Here is a 25022-nt window from a genome sequence, read left to right as displayed (position 1 = left end):
GCGACTTGTCTGCTGCGATTGTCTTAACCCGGCCCGGCTGTGTTGCCTGCCTGCTGCTTTGGCTTGGACACGTTTCGGCCTGCAGCCGTGTTTTGCCACGTTCACAAAAATCTATACGAAGAATACGCATTCGTCTTGGTTTTTTTTTCTTGGTTGGTTGTTTACGTCGTTCTCCAATAAGAAAACGTCTTGCGTTATTTGTCGCGTTTTTGCCGTCGCGTTTCCACAAGCAAATCAAATTTCTTTCGTTTGTTTTGGTTGTTTTTTTTTTGCTCCCTCTCGCGTCAAATATAATAAACAAAAATAATCAAACTTGATTTGTTAATTGTGTGTTTCACAGTGTTGCAAAGTGTTTTGTGTTACAACATAAACAACAACAACAAGTTGCAAATCAACAGCTTAAATATATACAAAAAATAAAAAAAGAGTAAAAAACGAAACGAAACGCTTAACAAAGGTTTGAAAATGAAGAATACAAAATGCTTTTTGCATTTTTGCTGGAATTTCACGTTGTTTAATGCTAATGTTCTTTTTGATGGCATCGTCGGCATCTCGCGTTCAACATCGGATTACGGAAAACAGCATAAAAATATTATATATACAAATAGCTATTAATAATTACATTTATTTTGTCACTAGCAAATTTATTACCAACATTACCATCAAATGTCTGTTAATGTCTTTCTTAAATGGGGTTTCAAGAGTTGCTGTCAACAAACTTTAAATGAATTTATGTTCTATAGTTGATCTTCTGGAATAGATATCTTCAATTGTCTGCTGTAAATATGTTGTTGTTCTTATTGAAAGTTGTTGCTTGGCATTTATAGTTGAAGCCTCGTCATATTTTACAATTTTATTTTATGAATCTTCTTTAAGGTGTAACTAAAACAATAAATGATTGAAATATCAATTATTGTTAAGTTTTCTCAAATAAATTTCAATTTCAAATATGTGAGGCATCTTATAGGATTACTTTTCTTCTATGTTTGTTCCTTTAAATTCTCAATTATTTTTATCTGCTGGAACAATAACAACAAATAATTAAAAACTCAGCTTTCAAGTATAAAACTTTATTTTGAATATTTATAGTTAAGTTCGCTTAACAAACATTCATTTGTTTATACATATTTGAGGCACTCAACTGGATTACTCTTATCTATAGTTGTATCTTCAAATCCTCAATAACTTGTATCTGCTTTATATCAACTTTGTAGTATAAAACTATATTTTGAATATTTATAGTTAAGTTCTATCCACAAATTTTGTTTGATTCATTTATAGAAATGTCATGAAAATGTTATGAGTTTCCAACTGGACTCCTTTTATGTATAGTTTGCCTTTTTATATGCATACATACTTTTCTTCTACAGTTCCCTTCTTAAATTCCTAATTTGTACTTAGTTTTCAACAGCCAACGGCTTACATTTCTTTCGATAGTTCTCTTTTTAAATTTCCGGTTTTTTACTTATTTTAAGTAGCTAACTGGATTACTTATATTCATTGGAAATAACAAAAATATCAACGGCTGCGTTTGTATAGAAATATAAACTTATTTCTCATTATGTCTCTATAGGCAAGCCTCTTACTTTGTATACCCATAGAATAGATGTGTATTACAGCTTTGTGCCTCCAGGAAATGTATGTAACAGGTCATGTAGGTAACAGATAGATCTTTGGCTCTATAAAGCATATATATTATTGGTCAACTAGGGGTTTGAGCTACTTTGACTGACAATCTGAATGTAGTTATATATCAATATACCAAAAATAGATTTTTGGTATATTTCTGACAATCTGGTATATTTTACATCTGTGGTATATTTTAAATTTAGCGTTATATCAATATACTAAATATAGTTTTTGGTATGTTTATCAGAAGCTGGCATATTTTACATTCAATGGTATATTTCGAATGAAGTCCTATATCAATATATCAAATACATATATCCGTTAGTATATTTTTCGTATCTTAGTGGTAAATTAATTTGGTAAATTTTACTAAAGTTTTAAGGAATATAAATTTGGTATATTTTAAATTTAATTTGTCACATTTTACTATAATATAAATAATAATATTTTTGTGGTATATTAACTCGGTATATTTTGATACTGCACTATTTCGCTTTTATTCAAAATGAATAACAAGTATCTCACAGTCGATCACACTTTACTGAGCTCTATTTTGTTAGCAGAGAGTAGAATTTCATATCCGTCTCTTGATTGTCTCATAAAGGTTGTAACAACAAGATTTGCAATAACGTGCTAATCTGTTGACATTATCAATAGATGTAAGTTCGTTGTTCGCTGTACAAACTAAACTCCATACGTGTGTGCGTTGTATGCAAATTGCCAACTCTGCATTATGCCAACTGTCATTAGCGCAGTACCGGGTTTTGTTGTCTCTATGTGTTGTGGATATTCTATAGCACAGACATGAGTCGAGTCTAAGCCCTGCTTGTGTTCTCTGTCTGCTGTCTGCTCTGTGCTGTGCTGTGCTGTGCTGTGCTGTGTATCATTTACATTTGTCAAATCAAATTTGACAGCTGTGGAAAACATAATATCGCCGCAAGTCAAAGCGCACAGTCGGTTTAGCCGGTTTTTTCAGTTGCAACTTGCAACTCGCAACGTGCCACACACAAAAGCGTGGCAAGAACTTGATTGGCTTTACACAGAGTTGCAACAACAACAACAATAACTAAGATGAAATGCAATGACATTCAGTTGCATTCATTTATTTATTTTTGAAAGTACTTTTTTTTGGGCGCCAAAACCCAACGCACGTTGGGCGCCAATTGCGCTTCCAACAAAAACAAAAAAACCAAAAAAAAGTACGCCGTGTTGGGGTATTAAAAATGCCATGACTTATTAAGCTTTAAGAGGCCTAGAGGGTTGAGAGAGCTCGAGCATTACTTTGGCATTGAAATTATTGTAAGCTGGGCACAGCAATAAACGAGGTCAAAGAGCGAGAAGAGAGAGAAAGAAGGGGAGAAAGAGAGAGAGAGAGGAAGACAATCATGTGAAACGTTTTTGGGACGCTGTGGAAATTCAAGTGGAGTCTCGTTTTGCTATAAAATGCAGAGTGTTGTGTTGTGTTGTTATTCTTCTTGTTATTACCGGCGGAAGAATGGAATTGTTCTCGATGTAGTTGTGGGGAGGGGTTGGAAAAATATATATAGAGAGATATCTATAGAATATTGAGACTGCTTAGAAGTGATATCCCAGTTGAGGAGGACAGCTGACGCCAGGACAACACACACACACACAACCACACACACATCCCTTAGGCTTCGAGAGTCGAACGAACTTCAGTTTCATTTACAGCGCACGCAATTTTGTATCTATAGAGCAAACACAACTACAACAACAAACAACACACTCATTGTTGTCCTGTTTCTTGTTGTTGTTGGTGGTTGCTGTTGCCTATGTGTGTGTGTGTGTGTGTTGGATGTGTATTTGTGTGAGTGGGTGGTTTTGCTGATTTTCCAACGTGTTGTAATCCCATTTGCAGGATTGCGGATTCAGGAATCAATTACGAATTTAATTTATAACAGCGCGCGCGTCGTGCACAGGAAACAAGAAATTTAGACCGAAAGAAAGAGAGAGATAGCGCACGCAAGAGCATGTGTGAGAGCGAGATAGCTAGCGTCCCAGCCCTTGGGGTTGTAGTGTGCTTACGAATGGAGCTAAAAGTGCTCAGGATTTTGAGTCCCAGAGTTGGGTGGAATGTGGCGTGTTACGAATCGGGGATCGGAGACGGAGACGGGGAGGGAACGGGAACGGGACGTGGCTGGGCGTAGGGCTTTTGGTCATATTGATTTTGCTCAAGTGCTTTTCCTCAAGCACTTCATTGAGCTCTTAAAAGCTGTCAAGTCAATGCAGCAGCATCCCCCATCTTTCTCCCTTTCCTCTCTGCACCAAACTTGACTCACTCTCTGGGAGATATAAAAAAAAAGAAATAAGAAGGAAAAAACGTAAAAACTTGGCAGTTGAAGGGAAACTACTTCAGTCAGCCAGAAGTCTGACAATGTCAGGTGCAGTAGATCTCCTCTTTTCTCTCTCTCTCTCTCTTTTGCTCTGAGAAACCAACTGAAAATTCTTTTTCATTTCTTGACATTGCTCAAATGATTTGGCTACAAAACTTGTGCATACGCTTACACCGCACACTTCCTTCTTCTCACTCGTTCACACTCCATCCTTGGCTTCTCCTTATCCTTCTCCTTCTCTCCTTTCATTCATCTCCGTTTTCGCTCCGCAAAATGTCTGCATAATGTATACAACAATTTTTGTCTAACAATTTGGCGCATTTTCACGCTATTTGTTTGTTTTCTTCAGCTCACACTCCAAGCTCCAAGCTTCAGCGGCAGCAGGAAAAACACTTGACAAGTTTTTGACTTTTTCCTTAATTGCTATGCAAATTGTGTGAGCTTTTGTTTTGCAGTCGCATTACTTGCATCCGTTTGTCGCCAAGCAGCTTTAATCTAAGCACTTTTTATGCAGTTTAGACAGTTTTAAATTGTTTTCAAATGCTGCCTTTGAAGCTTTTTATTAAGTTTGGCTGAATCTTTTAAGCTTTAAGGCGCTTTTCAATATTATTTTTGAGAATTTCTATAAGTTTCGTATTAAAATTGACTTTAATTTTCTTAGTTTCATTCTGATTTTTGATTTTTCTCTGTGAGTCTAAGCTTCAACTTAAGCTTAAACTCTGATAGTAAGCTTAACATTAAGCTTAAAGTAAGAAACGAATCTTAATCTTGAGCTTAAGCTCTGATCGAAAGCTAAAACTTGATGTAAAGCTCTGTACATAAGTTTAACTTAAGCTGAAATTAGAATCGTAAGCAAAGGTTAATGCTTTGATCTCAACAGAAAGCTTAAAATGTAATAAGTAGCTTTAAAGCTATATATATTAATGTTTGCGAGAGAAAATTTCTCAGAAACTAAGCTTAAACTTAAGCAAAAGCTCTGGACAATGGCCTAAACGTCAGCATAAGCTCTAAGTTAAAGCTCTGTACTTAAGCTTAAACTTAATATAAAGCTTTGAGCTCACTACAAATCTGACAATATTTAAGTAAGCACCTTTAAAGCAAGAGAAAATGTCCATGCAACTTTGTCTTGCAATTAAGGTGTTCAACATTAAATCTGTTAAGCTTTTTAAGCTGCTTAAAGCTCTCTGCTCTCTGCTCGCTGCTCATTTGCTCAATTGGCAATTGAAATAAGTTGTCACCCGCTGGGAGCCTCGAATGTTGGCCAAGTTAGGAGGAGTTCCACAGTAGCAGCGAAAACATTTTGCGCTGACTCATCGCTCGGTTGGAGAGCAAATAATGCTACATTTTCTTTTAATCTTGTGTTTTTTTTTTGTACATTTCGCCCGACAGCATCACTTGGCACTCTTAATACAATATCATAATGGCCAAGGAGCTGTTGTTGTTGCTTCTATCAAGAGAGGGGGGGAGTGGAGGCTGGTAAACTGTGTTGTCGTTCAGACAAAAGTGAATTCCAATTTCAATTCCAAGGAGCAGCCAAGGAGCGCTTTCCTCACATTGTCTGCTGAATTGAAGAGCGTCAGTCGCACCCCAGCTAGCAGCCCCTCTTCCCCTATCCGCCCACCTTTTGTATTGCTGTCTCCCTCCCACCATCAGCTGGCCATCTCTGTCTGTCGCAAGGGCTAAAGCGCTGTGCTTTGCCATTGCGTCTGACTTTTACATTAATGAGCATGTTTTTATTTATAAGTGTTTTTCTCCTCGTCTTCGTCTTCGTCTGCGTCTTCCACTTCTATTCCCTCTTTTGCTTCGTTCATCTTCAGTCAACCTTCCTCTCTTCTTATTGTCATTATTCTTCTTTCTCGTTTCTTATCTTTCTTATTTTTTTTGTTGTTGTCTTGTTGCTCTGTGTTGTACTTGTTTTCTATTCAGCGCTTTTCTTTTACTTTCATTTCATTTGATTCTATTCTTATGCTTTTGTTTGGGTCTCGGCACGCTCTCTCTCGCTCTTGTTGTTGCTCTTTGATACCCTGTAATCGGGACTGAGAGGACCGTAAAATGTTAACAATCTTCCGGTTCCAGTGACAGCAAGAGTAGAATATATTTATTTTACTTAGTTTCGTATCCAATTACAAGTCGCGCAGTTTACATTAACTTCAATTATGTTTTTGGAGTTAGGAATTATATTTTCTATATCGGAAATTTCGCAAAACCAAATCTTTTGGCTTCATAAATAAATATGAAATATCCCATTGACTTTTTATTCAGCAAATGTCCAAAAAATTATATATGTATATGTATATTCAATTATTGACTTTATAGCTTGTGATTTTCCTAATAATCTTTTTAAAATCTGCAATAATTTCTTATAACTCTTTCCACTCTGCAATATTTTTTTAAAATTATTTACTTCTAAAGTTATTCAAATTCAAAATATAACTTATTCTGCGATATTTTCAATTAATTCGTTATTTAAAAAAAAAAAAGGTCTTTCCGTTTTGCATTTTAAATTAATTTAATTTCCCCTTAACTTGATTATATGAAATCTTAAAGCTTATCTCTAAAATCGACTTAAAAATTATTAATCCAAATTTGATTTGATTCCAGAATGAAATAATTATTTCCATTCTGAAAATTTGTCCAATTATTCCCTTCGTATTCTGCAAATTTCCCCATTATTCGTTTATAGGAAACCTTACAGATATTCCCTTCAAAATACTTAAACTAAATTTGATTTAATGCAGAACTTTTAGGCAATTGCATCAAGTGAGATAAAAGTTTGTGTTGTAAATGTGCCTATATTATATATATATCATATATATCATAAATAGCATAAAAAACGTGATCGTATTAAGTTTTAAATACTCCTTACTTTGTTCTATGGTCACACTTGATCTCAACTCTATCTCTCTCTCTCTCTCTCTCTCGTTGTCTGTACATTCTGTGTGTTTATTATATATATTTAAAACTAAATCGAAACGGATATTCACAATCCCATAGTTTGTCATAAAAATGAAAGTAACTTAAAAAGGTATCCTTTAGTCGTGCATACTCGCTTTCTTCAGTTGTAGTTTAGTGCATTTCTATAACGCGACTTTGATATTTGTCGCTTGGCGCGTCTTGTGCGACGCTCGATTTCATTTGATGTGTCCGCTGACGCGTCCTTTGGTCAGTCATTTAGTTGATTGCCCCCCCTGCCTCATTCTCCTTTCTTCCTTGCACCCTCTTTGGCTGCGTTTAACCCCGCTCAACCCTCACTTCATATCGCTTTTAGAGTTGATCCATTGTTGCCGTGGCTCAAAAACACGCAATGTCCAATTCGCCCCCTCTCTCTCTCTCTCTCGGTGGATTTTTCCACCTTCTTCTGCTGCCACAATTTTTGGATTGTTTACAATCGCACCTCGGCATCGCTGGCGTCTATTGACCTGCAGAGGGCGCCACTGTGCTTCTGCTGCTGCTGCTGTTGAGCCTGTGGCTTAATTGCTGAGAGCGTCGACGGGCTGGCGCCTTTTTTTTTTTTGCTTTTTGCTTTTTCGTTAGTTTTGATGCCTTTTTGTGCTTTACACTCTATAAACTTACTAATCACACTTGCTTGTTTTTCAAATTTAAATTTATTCTGCTGCAGTTTTTCTATTCTATCAATTATTAGGTTTGCTTTTTATTGCCGCAACGGCATGTCAAAAGTTTGCCTCGTAAAAGTTGTGCTCAGGTGTCATGTTTTCATTTACACTCTTGCTATTTATTGTTATTTATTATTATGATTGTTGTTGTTTTTACTTAATGCCACTTTCTGACGCTTCTGCTGCTGCTGCAAGTTGCTTTCACTCAAAAGCCAAGTAAAAACCTTACGTAAATCCAACACAATTCAAGTTCACATCACAAAAACTCTCTGTTGAGCAGACATTTATGAAAACTATCTGCAAACTTCGAGACAATTATAATTATAACTGATGATTTTTTGTTGCCCTGGAAGTTAATCAAATTCAAAAAAGTATTTAATATCATTTGCCATCAACTTTTCAAGTTCTAAGCAATAATGCAATTAAATAACTTTTTTTTTATAGAAAACAATGCAGGTTTCATCGATGTGTGCTTATGTGTCTAGGCTTTTGTCAAAAGGTGACTAAAAAATATATAAAAAAAAACAACAATTTGTAAAGAGAAAATGTTTGATTTTGTAGCAAGATAAATTTTAAAAATTTCCGAAAAACAGCACAAAATTTAGATAAATTGTGGAATATTAAACTTAATTTTCCTCCACCTTAAAACTCAACTCAACTCAAATATTTAGAAGAAAATTGAGTTAAATTGTGCAACATTGAACTTCATTTTGTTGCTCTTTAGCTCCTTCTCAAACATTCAGAATCAATTACCAATGAAATAAGTTTTTAAAAGCAAGTTTTGAAATTTGAACCAAGCTCAGCAAATATGGCCTTTGGTATATTTCAGTATTTTTGCGGAATATTTTTGGCATATAGTTTATATTTTTGGAATATTTTGTATAAAGTGTATATTTTGAATCATAGTACTATAACGATATACCAAATATAGCTTTTGGTATATTTCAGTATTTTTGCGGAATATTTTTGGTATATTCTAAAAAAGTGTATAATTTGAATACAGTACTTTAACAATATACCAAATATAACTTTTGGTATATTTCAGTGTTTGCGGAATATTTTGGTATATTCTAAAAAAGTGTATATTTTGAATACAGTACTTTAACAATATACCAAATATAACTTTTGGTATATTTTTTGGTATTTTTGCGGTATTTTTGTATGTTTTAAATTTAATACCGCACTGTTTTGCTTTTATTAAAAATGTGTGTTAGTTACCTCACAGTCGATCACACTCAAATGATCCTTCTTTAATTCTTTTCTAATCTTTTTTTTGTTAAATTTGTAAATAAAACAAAAGATTTTTTAAGAAAGAGTGCAAAACAATTTCGAAATTATTCTACATAAATTGCCTTTGACACACAACAATTTAAAAAATATATATGAAAAAATTGATAATATTAAATTTTGATAAATAAAAAACGCTTACCATTGCAACTAGATCATTCTGAAAGACACAAAGGAAAATATTATAAGTAAATGTTAAAAAAATTAACAACAAAAAATTAAGAAAATATACATTCCTTTTTTTTTTTTAAAACGGATAGTTATTAATTTGAGCCAAAATTGTTTGTTGCCAAAATTTGCTTAAGATGTCGCAAGTCAGCGGCTGTCTTTTGATTTTGAAAGAAGAAGAAGCTTTCTGTGTGTGGGTTGCACTTGGGCCACAGTGACTGCTAAAAGTTAGACAACGCACACACAAAGAGAAATACGCAGCAGACAAACAAGGAGACAAGGAGAATGCGTTCGTTTTCGTAGTAGGCGACTTGGTGGCGTCCAAAAGCGACAGCGGGAGGCGGTTGACAGTGGGCGTACGTGTGTGTGGGTGTGGCAGGCGACAGGCGAAGGCGTCGGCAGCAGCAGCAGCATCGTTGAGCGAGAGAGCGAGCGAGCAAGCGAGTGAGCTGAGCTGAGCTGAGTCTTCTTGTTGTAGGGTGTTCATTTGTCGAGGGGTTGCTTAAATTGTCAAGTGTTGGTGTCGTTGTCGGTGTGAATCTTGTGTACTTTGGCCACTCCTTTGGCTGACGCCAGCGCCGTCGTCGTCGTCGTCGTCGTCGTCGCCGTCTTGGCCAATCGCTTGTGTAAACACAACCACCCAACCTACCTCCCTCCTCCTCTCCTCTTCTGCCTCCTCGTTGAGTGTGGCACCTCGACGACGAGTCGAGTTTTTCACACAAAAAGTGTTGGGGCAGCCCAGTCGCCTCTCACTCTCCCTCTTTCGCTCCCTCTCTCTCTCTTTCGCTCGCTTGGCTTCACATAATCTCGCTCTTTCTCGCACTCTCCCTCCCTTTCTCTTAGCCTCTTTCCCTTGCACGTCTGCGATTATTCATATTGCAGCTTGTGCTTTGCCATCCATTTATCTTGCCACATTGTTGGTGCCACACAGCTGCTATTTCTATTGCAACTCCAACTTCCTTTCCTCCGCTCCCCTCCCCTTCCCTCTCCCCACCCCCTCGTATCCAACGACTGCCCGTTGTCCGTTTCGCCTTGCGGCGCGACGCGGCGCGCAAAACGCTTTTGTGTGTTTAATTGCTTGTGAAGCGAGCTTTTCAATGGAAAATGCACACACACAAAAAAAAAACTCCAACACACACACACATAGAAAGCAGCAGCAGCAGAAGCGTAAAAGCAAACACAGAAGAACAGAGAGCAAGTAGAAGCATCAGATCATCAAAGATGGTAAAAAAAAAACTAAAAAAAAAACAGAAACGATGTGAAGAGCAAGTGGAAAGAAAATCCGAAATGCGCTCAAACTTTTCACGAAAACATATTTTCAACACTTTTCTTTTTCGAGTTGTTGTCTACGCTTTCGTATCTTGTAATTAACTTAAGCTCTTATCGCCTAATAAATCGCCTTCAACTAATCGCACACAAAAAAGTTTACACTAATTCCATTTGCAAAATGTTGCATACTTTACAGCATCAATTCGCTCTCTTTGTATGAGTGTGTGTGTGTGTGTGAGAGGATGTGTGTGGGTGTCTGTGTGTGTGCAGTTCGAATAACTGTCTGCAACTAGTCACAGCTTAAAGCAAAACTTGCAAACAAACAAAACACATTCTCTCATTAGCTTAAATGCAACGAATTTTTGTTTTCCCCCCCCAAAAATATTGCGCTACAACGAACACCAAATACTCTTTCTCTCCCTCTCTTGTTATGAAATCAATTAAAAATTCCTTTTAAGTAAATCTTTGCAAAAGAAAAGTCAATAGCTTTGGCCACAATTTATTGTGCAAATATGTAATTTTTACACTAAATTTACTTTGACTTCACAAAAAGCAACAGAAAAATATTTATGTTGACCGCAAATTTGCAACAGCAAACAGAAGATTTGAAAAATCACCTTTTAAATTGATAAAGCAGTTCAATAAAACACATATTGACTAAAATTTAGTTTTCTTTTGTTGAATTGATAAATAAAACAAATAAAAATGTAAATTGACTTAAAATTAAATTTTATTTATATTTTTATTGTGTAAAGCACATAATAGCAATGTCTGCACTTTAAATCAAACAAAGCATCTAAGAGAACGACTTTTAAATTGTCAAATACACAAAACTAAAATATATATTGAATTGTTCACTTTTATGTATTTTAGTTGATTTTAATTTAAAGAAAAGGCTTTTGAAATAAATAAAATAATATGTATTGAACTCTTCATATCTTATCTATTTTAGCTGACTTTAATTTAAAGCACAGTTAAAATATTAAAGTAGAATTCCATGAAAATATAAATACATACTGCTAATTTTGTTGATTTGAAGAAAGGAATATTTCATATAATAGATTAGTGCAAACATTTGCGAATGGCAACTTAATATGTTATTTTATTTGAAGTATACGGTAGTTAGCTCTGATTTCAATATAATATAATTTATTGTATTATATATTATTTATATAATTCGAACTTAGCAATGACTTCAATTGAATGATTAGTTAAATACAAATTGAAAACAAGTAAAACCGGATAAAAGCAAAACACTGTGGTATTATTCTATTAATATATCATATTAATATACCGTAAAAAATACTTTAAAATACTAAAGGATATATTTGGTATATTAATGTAGTAGCACATTCACAATATACCACAGTAAAAAATATACCATTGATTGCATAATATACCACAGAGTAAAAAATACCATTTCGTAAAGAATATACCAAAATATACAAGATATGTGGCCAGTAAAAGCACTTAGACCCGCAAAAAATACTAAATGGTATGGTATGTTAATATAATATTAGTAAAAAATATACCATAGAGTAAAAATATATAGAGTACAAAATATACCAAATATATGGTCAGTCAACGCAACTAAGACCCGATTGCAGTAGACGATTGAATAAAATCAAAACACTGCGATATTATTCTTCAAATATACCTAATTAATATAAAGAAAAAATATGCCAAAGGCTATATTTGGTATACTCATATAGCACTGCATTAAAAATATACCATTGGGTACAATATATACCAGATTGTCAGCTGAAACTTTCCATGCATTACTATTTCTTAAATAACTTCTATAATTGCTAATAATGAAATGCTAAATAGATTGCTAAACCAAATAAAAGTATCAAATGTAAACTCATTCCTTATTAATTATTGTTAGAGCATAGATTACAAATAAATTTGTAAGCTAGCTAAACTTCTGATTCGATTTTAGTTTAATGTAGATGTTAAGTGCTGAAAATTGCATAGCAAAAGCAACAATGATATGTGTTCGATATATAAATATCGATTAATGATATATAAGAACTCACATGGAATTGAAATTGTGAGCACAAATACACGCTTTTTTTGCAAGTGCTCACTTGATGATGAGGGTATTAAAACCATCAGGCAACAGCAACAGCAACAGCAAAAGCAACAGCTCGAAATGCACTTTGTTTTTCACACATTGCCCTAACTGATTAACTTTTGTGTGAGCTGCAAAAAACAACAATAGCAACAAGAGCTGTTTTGCAGCACACGATGCGTGGAAGTTATACACAAACACACAGACACACACATATATACATATATATACAGACACAGAGGGACACACACACACACACATGAGAGCGCAGACAGCAGACAGCGCACTGTGCAAACAATGCACAATGTTGGCGCTGCAGTCGCTCTGTCTGTGTGTGATAGACAGGCGTAAAGTTAATTAAACAATAAATACATACAAACACTCTCACACACATGCATACACACACACACACATACAGTGAAAGCGATGCGTTAAAAATGGCGAAAAACTACGGACTACACTTGGCAGCTTGGCGTGAAATTCAACACAACACCACATGCATACGTGTCTGTCTCTATCTGTCTGTGTGTGTGTGTATTTTAGTATTTATACATGTACACATATGTATATGTATCTCTGCGTGTGTGTGTGTGTGTGTGTGTTTCGCCCGGTTCGCTGTAATTGAGCAATTGCTTTGACTGGCGGCCATTTGCCAGCAGACGGCGCTTTACTTTGCCCTCAAAAGTAGGCAACACTCTTCAAGAGAAAGCGCTTTGCGTGTGTGTGCAAGTGTGTGTGTGTGTGAGTATCGCAAGTGAAGCTGTATTATTACAGTTTGTTCACAATTATTTGCTGCTTATTATCAGTGACTGTTGGCAAAAATTCGCTACTCGTTACTCGCCACTTGTGCGAGTAGCGAAAAAATTCCATTTTTCCTTGCCTGTTCCTAGCTCAAGTGGCCTAACTTATATTATAAGGTATGCTATTTCCGTATAAAAGACAGCGTTCGTTGAAAGCAATGAGTAACGAGTAGCGAATAAGTGACACCATCTCTTAACTCTCACATTCGATTAATCTTGTTTTAAGTATGTTGTTCTTTATCAAAATATAGCTTCATGCTGCATATATTATATTTGGCATAAGTTACTTCGTTTATTGCAAGCAACGAGTAACGAGTGGCATGTACATCAAACATACTCTCACTTTATCCAGTGAATGTGGTGTTAAGTATGTTGATCTCTAATACAACAGAGCTTTGTGCTGCATATACTATATTTGACTTTAGTTACTTCATTCGTTAAGAAGCAACGAGTAACGAGCAGCGAATAAATAACACCTTTTCTCACTCTGTACAATGAATGATGTGTGCAAAGTATGTTGTTCCTTAATAAAAAAGAGCTTTGTGCTGCATATACTATATTTGACTTTAGTTACTTTATTCGTCAAAAAGCAACGAGTGACGAGAAGCGAATAAATAAGACCTACACTCTGTGCAATGAATGATGTGTGCAAAGTATGTTGTTCCTTAATAAAATAGAGCTTTGTGCTGCATATACTGTATTAAGCATTGGTTACTCGCTCGTTTAAGTAGCGAGTATGATAAATTATCAGGAGTATTATCTCTTATTACAGCAGCGAGTAAGGTGTAATAGACTTTCTCTGTCTTCATCTGCATATTATCCAAACTTCAAACCAATCTTCCTGCTTTGTAATAAATTTGTTATTCGTTATTATACTCGCTCACCCAAAGCAACGAGTAGCAAAATTGTGTGTTAATGCATGTGACAACATGTAGTAACCTTATTAAACCAATTTGAATGCAGCACTTCGCTGGTGCCTTGTGCATTTGATGCAGAAATTGGAACTGCAGCTAAAACTGAAACTCAAATGTGGTCATCTCTATAGCATTTGATTGCTTCTATTTCCCTTTTTGCTGTAACACTCACACACACACACATATCTGTCTTGTCTCCCCTAGTTCTTGGCTCTCTGTTTTCTTCTTCTACTTTTCCTGCTGCTTCTTCTTCTTCTTCATATATTCCCCCCACCAGGAGGGCAATTTTGCTTTGACGTTTACGTTATTCGTTCTATGTAAATGCTGGGATTCTTATCCAATCGTGTGTTCGTGTCAGTGTGTGTGAGTGTAAGTGAGTGTGTTGGTATTCCATGTGGGGTGTCAAGCCAAACACACACACACACACACACAGTTATACATATATATGGACAGTTATTCAGTCTGTGTTTACATAAGGCTAGACATTTATTATGGCGCTTTTGTTGCTGATTTCCCTTCCTCTCTCCCCCACTCTCTCTTTCGCTCTGTCTCTTTCTGCAGTTATTGCTCTCACTGCTTGTGTTTACATAAGAAATACACACACACACACACACACCAATACACTGTCAGGCTTTCGTTGTGTGCGTGCATTGTTTTTGACAGCGTGAAATTCCAAGTTTATGCTAATTTTATTGATTGACTTCTCCCCAACCTCCACCAGCAATAAAAAGCAATTTCACAATTGCCGCACATAAACTGTAAAACTGGGCAAATGGGCGTGTCTCTCTCTCTGAGTTCTCTAGACGGCCAAGACATGTCTGAACATGATCTAAACATGTCATAGAAACACACATAAGGGTTAAGTAGCGAGATCTGTTGGAAGTTTAAACGTAAAAGTGCAGCTTATCGAACAAGTTGAGATATTACACACACACACACATACATATAAATAATGTTAACGACACACACACACACACACATATACACATAGACACACAAAGTGTTAACCCATTCGTCGTCACCTTTTTGCCCCCCGCGCCAAAAACATATTTGGATAATTTAACGCGCGCCGCTTGTAAATTTTCACACACACTCGCACACACACTCGCACACACACTCGCACACACACTCACACACTGGCAACTAAACCATGTTAAGCAAATAAACACTGCGCGACTGAGCGAGAGGCAACACAGCCTCGCAGTAGGCGAGAGCGAGAGGGCAATAGCGAGCCCCCATGGAGAAGCAGCCAGTCAAATAAATGCCGTCAAATAAAGTTGTTGTTTTTTTTTTGTTTTGCGCAGATAATTATGAAGCAGCTATGTGTCTGTCTAGTTGAGTCTATGTGTGTATGTGTGTGTGTGTGTAGGCGTAGGTGTAAGCATATGCATGTGTGTCAGTGTCTGTGTGTGCACACATAAACTTTTAATTAGCTACAAAGCGCCAACAAAAACGCAAAAAAAAAATCACACGAAATTTCGCGCTAACAGCCAAAGGCGAAGTGCGAGCGAGACAGAGCATTTAAGAGGCAGCGCCACGCTCTCTCTCTCTCTCTCTCTTTGGGATGCTGACTGTGTGGTGTAAGCTTTTTCAATACACCACGGCAGCGACGCCCGCACACACACACACTCACACACACACAACTAATCAATATACAAACAAGCGAGTGTGCGAAGAAGAAGAAGAAGTAGCAAACTCTCGAGCAGCAGATAAAAAAAAGTTTTGCTTGGCGGCATTTTGGTTGGTCGCTTTTTTCTGTTTGTGTGTGTGCGTGTGTGTGTGTGTGTGTGTGTTCAACACCTTGAAAGCAGCGAAAAAGCTTATTTCACCAAAAACACAGATCGCACTTCATCTTGGCTACAGTGAAGACTCTGAATTTTTACAAATTGTATTTTTAAAGCCATTTTTGTATTTTTTCCTTTTTTTTTAAAACCTTTACAAATATAATCAAAAAGGAAATTTCTAAATCTGTTGTTAATAAAATAGTTGAGAATAATAATAGTACATGAACTTTTCACATGAAAGCTCTCAATAATGTTGTTACTAGAATTCATCCTTTTTTTCAATGAATTTGTTGAAATGGAACAGAAATTTTCTTATGCCATTTTTAGTAGTTTTCAAATAGGAATTTCTAAAACTGTTGCTAATAAAATAGTACAAAATAATAATAGGAAAATAATTTTTCAAAATAATAAAAATATTGCAAAAAGAAAAACAGAATTCATAAATTTTTCATTGAAATTGTTATCTGTTTTAATTGGAATGAAATTTTAAAATTTTCTTTTTTTTCATAATAATGGAAATTTCGACAAATGTTGTTAATAAATTAGTTGCAAATAATATTAAGACAATGAAAATTAATTATTTGTAGCACAACTGCAGTAAATGAAAATAAATCTCACCAAAATTTCTCAGCATATTCCACAAAAGTCATATTAAAAACAAGTTCCAAGGAAACAAACATTGTTGTAACAATAATACAATTACAAGTAATATTTTAAATATGGAATCTTTGTCAAATAATTACTAAAAAGTAGAAATATTAATAACCTATGATAAAATCTCCACTAGAGAACTTTTCTCAACTTGTCCACTTAGCAAATATTCACTGTAAAAACTACAGTCGAAGGAGCCGCTGAATGAGCAAACAAAAATAAACACTAATTTTCACACAGAAGCATCAATTCGCATCAATCTTAAACACACACACATACACATACACACATACACACACACACACACACTACGCACATTTCTCTGAATTATCTAAGCGCAATAAATTCCAGCGTTTTATTGCAGTTAATGCGCCAGTTAATTGCAATTATTTAATGCAGTACAAACATAATTTCTTAGCGTTTACAATTCCTCATTTGGTTGCTGAGTTTGATTCTCATTTTTGATTCTAATTTCTAAAGTGAAAAAAAATTAGAAACAAAAAAAGAGAAGAAGTCAAAATATACCAAATTGATATAAAAATCTTTAAATAGTAAAAAATTTAGTTTCGCATACTGTGAAACAACATTTATTATTTTTAAGTTGACGTGAAATAATTTAATATTCATTATTTTGAGCTCTCAAAAAAAAAGAAAGAAAGAAAGGACCAAAATTTGAATAAAAATTAAATTATTAAACTTTGCTTGGAATTAAAAAAACGAAGATAAATATTGAAATAAATATAAAGCCTTAAAAAAAATAGAATATAATTACAAATTTAATTTTCGCCTTGAAATGAATTAATGAAGTACTAGAAGAAAGCCTTTTTTTAAAGTAATGAAATCTAAATAATTGAAATTTAATGGGAATAAAGAAAAAAATGGAAGAGAAAAAACCTTTTTAAATTCACAGTTTAAAAACGAACCGAATTACACAAATACGTTTCTTTTTAAGCATTAAATTTGTCGTTTTAACATAAAATCATTAAAAGTAAATATTCTAAATCTTTAACAATAATCATTATTATTAAGTATTTGAATTCCTTTCGAGTTTTTCAATTTGCTTAAAAATAAATTTCAGTGTCAATGATTTTTTGAAATAATGTAGACAATTATATTTGAATTCAAATGCAACAATAAATGACGCAATTGAAATGTTTATGATATAAGAATATTTAAAAACATTTATTATAAATAAATAAGTAAATACTAATAGTAAATAAAAAGGTTTGAAGTAATTTCATAAATTACTAAAGAAAATTGCAAAGTTTGTTTAGTTTTCATGGTCATAGTTAAATTTGAGAGTTGTAAAAATAATGAAGAGGTTCGCTTTAGCCAAGATCGATTGTAGTTGACAATGCAATGAAAATTGTCAACAATTGCATTTGAATTTCTAACAAAACGTGTGTGTGTGTGTGTGTGAATGGCATTTGTATTTGTGTTTATAGCCTTGCCCATTTGACCAACAGCTTATTTTACACTGGCTACCAAAACTAATCGCCTTTCACTTTACGCCACCCTTTGCGAGCAGCAGCAAAAGCAGCAACAACAGAAGCAGAGACAGTCGCAGAGATGTTTGCTGGCTGCTCTGTCGCTGTCCGCTGCTGATGTCGCAGCAGCAGAGCATCCTCATTGTCTTTTCTTCACCACAGCGACGCAGCTGCTGTAATTTTTCACACCACACACACACACACACACACACACACATAGAGAGAGAGACACAGGCAAAGAAATGTTGTCACCTCTTACAACTACAACTACAAACACGAATGCGCGCACGCCATTTCACTCGCACACACACACACACGCGTAAGTGCGAGCGAGCAAGCGATAATAAAACCGACCGGCCGGCTGCCTCGCTGGCTGGCTGAGAACTCTGACGCCGACGTCTCTATGTGTGTGTGTGTGTGAGTGTGTTGACGAAGAGGCGTGAGAGGAGGGGAGAGTTAACGTCGCCGCCATTGTGAGGTGTGGTGTTAACTAGCTGGCGCGTCGCTCACTGTCTGTGTGTGTGTATGCATGTGTGTGTGTGTTTGTTCTCTGCGTGTATTTGTGGTTAAACTTGTCACACAAGCTGAGCAGCAGCAGCAGCAGCAAAAGAGAGTCGCAGTCGTCGCTCGGTTAGCAAGTTCAACGACGCTGTCGTTGTTGTTGTTGTTGTTGTTGTTGTTGATGTCGTTGTCGTTGCGCTTGTCGTCTTTTTCTTGCGCACATGCAGCGCCCATGTTGTCAGCCAGCTCACACACACGCACACCACAGTTGTTTGTATATGTGTGAAAACGTGTGACAAAATACATTTGCGTTGCCGTTTTTGCTTTTTGGCGCCGTCGTCGTCGTCGTCGCTGCTGCTAAAGCTTCTTTGTCTCTGCCTCTGCTCTGTCTCTCTGTTTGCTCTATGTATGCGTGTGTGTGTGTGTGTTTGTGTTTGTGACTTCTTGCTTGAGCTTTGTGCCTTTCATTTGCACGCCCCATTCAGCGCGCCGTCTCGCTCACACCCACGCGCCCGTCCGTGTGTTTGCGCAAAACTTAGCGTCAAGTTTGTCACACGCGCGCGGCGCTTCTCACCAGCGGCACCTAGCGTCCAGTTTGTGTAGTTGCTCTTCTGCTTTACGTCTGCGTTATTTATTTTCGTTTCTTCTTCTTCTCTTATTTTTTTCGTACTTTGCTTTTTCGCACTTGGACACACTGCTGCGGCTGCCTAGGCGACGTCGGCGTCAATGTCGACGCCTCTGCTCGCGTTGCTTTTGCTGTTTGTTGCTGTTGCTGCTGCTGTGGCATAAATCTCCACATTTACATTTTCGGACGCATAAAAGCTGGCAAAGCGGCTAAAAGGCGTTAAACTTTTATGGAGCTGACACTGCGCGCCTCTTTCCCCTTCCCCATCCTGCAACTCCCTTGCTGCTCTTGCCATCTCCCTCACACTCTTGCTGCCCTTTCTCCTTTTTGTTTATTGCTCTCAGCTCGCGCATCATTTAGTTTGTCATGCGACTCTAAATTTAACACTAGAATCGCACTAACAAAATATGGCATTAAATTTCATTTCTAACAAATATAAATAAAAAATCATTAAATTGCCATTTCTCACCAATATAAATTAAAATTAATATTCCTATATTCAGTTCTCAATTCAAAGAAAATTATAGCTTAGCTTTCCTTAAAAGTTTCTAAATAAATAAAAAATACTTATACAATTTCAATTTACAAATTAAATTACATTTTTCACAACTTAAAAGCATTAAACGCTGCTTTTATAATTAATTTAAATCAAATTTATAATAACTTAAGATCAATAAACACAGTTTTCAGCGTTGACAGTTTATTAAAATTACTAATTTATAAAATATTTATAATTTTTAATTATTATATTACAAAAGTAGCAAATCTGATAATACTTTTGTATATATAACGTCAATAAACAAGACATTTTCTTCTTTTATTCTTTAAATAACTTCCCAAAATAACCTTGGCATTCATTTTACTTTATATACTTCAAATTCGTATACGTAATAATATTTATTCATTTAATTATTATCCTTGACATTCATTCTAGTATCTACAATACTTCAAATTCGTATACATATATAATTTTTACTATATTAAATTAAATTATAAAATTTATTCAATTAATAATAGCCAAAATTCTTCAACATTTATGATCTATTATTTGTGCTCAATTCATTTGTCAAAGTCACTTGAAAACAATCAACGCACTTCAAAAAGCTTTTAAAAGCTCTCTCATTAATCCTTGATTTATGATCGCAGCCATCAAAAGCTCTCTCATTCTCTCAATTCTCTCTTTCTGATCGACTCTCTCTTTATCCTGCCATCTCTCTCTCTCTTTTCGCTTGATCTGCACTCTCTGCCCTTATTTGATTCTGATCAGAAAATTTGCAGTGTACTTTGTCAAGTCAACCATATTTGCTTTGCGCCTCCCTCGCAATGGTGACAGAAGCGCAAAAAATGTTGCCTTTGGCTTTTATGCAGCCTCCAATGGATTTTGCTCTGCCTCCGTTCCCCTTCCCCTTTCGCACCCCCTCTTCAGTTTGTGGCGTCTATTTGCTTTATCTCAGTGCCTACGCGTTGCCTTTATCGCATTTACTGTGCTTTGCTCACCTACCCAACCCTCGTCGCACATTTATCACATCCCCCCACCCCCACTCCGCATACATCAAAACATTTGACCATTGAAGCGCATTTTTCGCTTGCGCGTCATTTGTCAACTTGCTCCCCAAAAACTCCCCACACAGACTCTTGTTTTTTTTTTTTTTTTGGCTATGATTTACTACACTCTCTTTTGTTGCTGGCTGCTGCTTTGGCTGCTGTTGCTGCTGCTGTCGCTCACATTTTGAGGCATTTTTCTGGCGCGCTGCACTTTTGGTGTCAGCTGCCTTGTTACTTCTAACACGCTTCACGCTGCTTGTCACACGCCTTGCGACGTTGGCTGCGCTGCCGCTGGTTGGTTTGCTGCTTGCTCTATTGTTGTTTGTCTGCACACACACACAAGCACACACACACACACTCAGCAAAGCGTCAACTCAACACTTTGGTTTTTGGTTTTCTTATTGGAACCGATTCGTTTCGCTCTCACTGCCCCCGAGTCGAGTCAGTCTCTCAGTCTGCCCTGCTCTCTCACACCCAAAAACACCAAACGACGGCGACGACGACGACGACAAAATCCACACACAATGCAGACCCAATCGCACTCACTCGCACTCGCCCAGCCAGCCAAAACTCAACACACTCACACACACAGACACACGTAGGCACGAACAAGTTGAGAACTCTCTCGTTCTCGCTCTCGCTCTAGCTTGTTCGCATTTGGCATTGCCTTCGCTTGCTTGCCTGCTTGCTTGCTTTGCTGCTGCTGCTGGTGCTCTTCGTTTCGTTTCGTTACGTTTCGTTCGTGTTGGCAGCGCAGTCGACGCTGTCGTCGTGTTGTGTTTCTCTTGTGCGTGTGTGTTCGTAGCTTTGTGTGTTTCTTCGGGGGTTGCGCTGCTTGCTTGCGTATGTGTATTTTCCAGTTTGAAAGCGACCGGCGTGTAGTTCGTATCATCGTCAGCGTCAGCGTCGTCGTCGTTGTCGTTGTCGTCTTTTTCTCTGTGTGTTGTCTCCTCATCCAGAGCCGTGTGTGTCGCGTTAGCTTCACTTTGTTCGCTATATTTTTTTTTGTCGTCTTCTGTCTTCTTGTTTTGTCTGCCACCAACAACAACAACTGGCAAACAGAACAACAACAACAACAAGAGCAGCAACAGCAACAACAACTTGCAACTAACCAAAGCAATATCAACGACAGCAATAAGTAAACAAAATAAATAAATAACAACAACAAAAACACAGTAAAAAACGGCGAGCAACAATTTGAGTGCAGTTCCAGACTCTAGAATATTTTTGATGTGCAACAAAACGCCGCGTCGCGTCGTCGCCGCCGCCGCCGCGTTCCAAACGTTTTGCCGCCGCCAAAACAACAAAACAGCAAAAACGCAAAAAGCATAAAACATAAAACAAAACCAAAAGCAAAAGAGAGAGCAAATTTCATATTGTTTTTTGATTCATTTTTTTTTGGCACGATCCTAGAAAGCAGCACAAAACGAAAACAAAAAAGAAAAACCAAGTTGGGAAAAAGAGAAAAAACAACATAAATTCTTGTGCTGCAAAAGTGTGTGACTGTGTGTGTGTGTGTAAAGCAAAAAACAACAACAAAACAACAACAACAACAAAAAGTACCTGGAGCAAACAAAAAAATAGCAGTGCAACTGCAACAAGTGCAACAAGAAAGCGAACAACAAACAAAACAAAACAAATCAACCAAAAAAACCAAAATAAACAAGAAAATTATTAAAAAAAAAAAAGTAAAGCGAGCAAAGCACGAGGTTTGTTTTGGCTCAAACACAGCAGACGAGAATTTAACGCGTGACGCACATGTTGATGAAATTGTAATGTAATGAGATACGACGTCCAGGAGCTGCTACTTCATCAGTCTGCTGAGGATCCATTCGCCAGGTTCGCAAATGGGATGGCATATCATCCATTTCTGCAGCTATCGCAAAGACCCACTGACTTCAGCGTCTCGTCGCTGTTGACGGCGGGTAGCAACAGCAACCAGAGCAATCAGAGCAACAGCAATCAGAACAACAACTCTACCAACAACAACAACAACAACAACAACTCTAGTAACAACAACAACAACAGTGCAGCGACGGCAGCAGCGGCAGCGAGTCAAGCTTTGAGCTCGCCAGGATCTGGAGCTGGTGGCAATTATCGCAGCTCGCCGTCGCAGCTATCGCCACAGAGTAATCACAGCAATCACAACAACAACAACAACAATAATAATAACAACAACAACATCAACAACAATAACAAGAACCACTTGAGCACCACCGAAACGTTGAGTCAAGGAGGCAACTCGCCAACGCCAACAACAGCAACAACAGCAACAACATCATCATCATCACCACCGCCATCGTCATCATCATCGTCACAACAGCCACAGCCACAGCCGTCGTTGCCACCTTCTTTACCCGCGCATCATTCGCCCAGCGTTGCACCACCGCCGCTGCCACCGCAACAACAACAGCAACAACAACTGCATCCACCTCCACCGCAGCAGCAGCAACAGCAGCATTTGGGGCCGCAACAACAACAACCGCCGCCGCCGCCGTATTTTCCGGCAGCCGCTTTAGCCGCCTTGGCTGGCAGTCCGGCGGGGCCGCATCATCCGGGTTTGTATAGCGCCGCCGGCGGTTTGCGTTTCCCCCCGCATCCGGCGCATCCGCACGCCCATCATCCGCTGGGCACCGCGTACACAACCGCCGAGGACGTCGTCTTGGCATCGGCTGTCGCCCATCAGCTGCATCCGGCGATGCGACCCCTGCGCGCCCTCCAGCCCGAGGACGATGGCGTCGTCGATGATCCCAAGGTCACGCTCGAGGGCAAGGATCTGTGGGAGAAGTTCCACAAGCTCGGCACCGAGATGGTCATCACCAAGAGCGGCAGGTAAGCTTCACAAACCAAAACCAAGTGCAAGTGCAATCGATGATCAAAATCAAACAAAATCACAGATTTTTGCGATATCAAATTGGAAACTTTTGAAATTTGAATTTCATTTTGAAAGTTATTCAAAAATTGAGTTATCAAAAAACTGTAATTTCAAAAAAATTCTCATTGTGTGTGAGGATTTCTCAAGTGAAAAACAAAGTCTAGATAAAATCAGGAATTTTTTAAACTTCTTTTTAGAAGTTCTTTAAAATTTAACTATCAAATGTAGTTTAAAAAAAACTTGTTTATGATGATCTTTTCGCTCAAGTGCCATAATCAAACATAATCTAAAAGTTTTCCCTATCGACTAAAGTGCGAGATCAAATTGGGAACTTTTGAGTTATCAAAAAACTGTAATTTCAAAAAACTTTCTCATTGTGTGAAGACTTCTCAAGTGAAAAACAAAGTCTAGATAAAATTAGGAATTTTTTAAACTGTAATTTCAAAAACACTTTTTTGTTACGTGAGGATTTCTCAAGTATCAAATCTCAAATATCAAAACCAAAGTCTAGACAAAATTGGAAAATTTTTTAACTTCTTTTTAGAAGTTCTTTAAAATTTAACTTTCAAAAGTAGTATCAAAAAAACTTGTTTGGGATTTTTTGAGAATCTTTTTAGAAGTTATTCAAAAATTGAGTTATCAAAAAACTTTTTCATTATGTGAGGATTTCTCAAGTGAAAAATCAAAACCAAAGTCTAGACAAAATTTAAATTTTTTTAACTTCTTTTTAGAAGTTCTTTAAAATTGAACTATCAAATGTAAATCAAACAAAATCACAGATTTCTCCCATCGACCAAATTGATCTAGCAAATTGGGATTTTTTGAGAATCTTTTTAGAAGTTCTTTAAAAATTGAGCTATCAAAAATATGTAATTTCAAAAAAACTTTCTTTTTGAGTAAGGATTTCTCTTCTCGCACAAGTGCAAAAATCAAAAACAAAATCCATATAAAATTGGCAATTTTGGAAATTCTTTTTAAAAGTTTTTTCGAGTTCAACTTTTAAAAAATTGTAGGATTTGCAAAAATCAAATAAAATCTAAAAGTTTCCCCAACGACCAAATTTAGGGAATTTTGGTAACTCCCTTTGAAAGTTCTTTAAAGTTGAACTATCAAAATATTTTCTTGTTGTGTAAGGATTTCTCTTTATAGAATTGAGGGGATAGTTCACAAAATAGTTATTGAAAACGCGTGTACTTTAATCATTTCATCAAGTCGTAAAGTGATTTGAAAAATACGCTCAGCTAATCTGTTTTTGGGGAATACAAAATGGAATTTTGTAAATTGATTTCAATTCCTTTGAAAACTTCTCTAAGAAAAATTTGCAAATTTGCAAATAAATAAATAAGTGAATATCAAAAACGAATTTGTAAATTTATTTAAAATCGAACTATTGAACACTGGGGTAAATAAATAAATGCAAAATAGAATTTATACATTTATTTAAA

The 25022-nt window shown here is 36.6% G+C and overlaps 1 protein-coding gene across 5 annotated transcripts in view; it reads left to right on the top strand.

Annotated features, from left to right (window-relative positions):
• The first annotated feature begins 296 nt into the window (after positions 1 to 296).
• The window catches only part of LOC117565164 (optomotor-blind protein), a 107967-nt gene continuing 83241 nt past the window's right edge, over positions 297 to 25022 (top strand). For 4 of the 5 annotated variants that reach the window (XM_034244193.2, XM_034244177.2, XM_034244161.2 and 1 more), the window contains exons 1-2: positions 298 to 457; positions 22116 to 23534. In XM_034244193.2, the coding sequence (XP_034100084.1) occupies positions 22483 to 23534 (1052 nt within the window). In that variant the 5' untranslated portion in view covers positions 298 to 457; positions 22116 to 22482. Of the gene's footprint in view, positions 458 to 22115; positions 23535 to 25022 lie in introns of all 5 variants that reach the window. The other variant, XM_034244184.2, reaches the window with a different exon arrangement.

Source organism: Drosophila albomicans, chromosome X, assembly GCF_009650485.2.
Source record: "Drosophila albomicans strain 15112-1751.03 chromosome X, ASM965048v2, whole genome shotgun sequence".
Classification (NCBI taxonomy): Eukaryota; Metazoa; Arthropoda; class Insecta; order Diptera; family Drosophilidae; genus Drosophila; species Drosophila albomicans.
The sequence above is the reverse complement of the archived record's forward strand: the minus strand, read 5'-3'. Positions and strand labels throughout refer to the sequence as shown.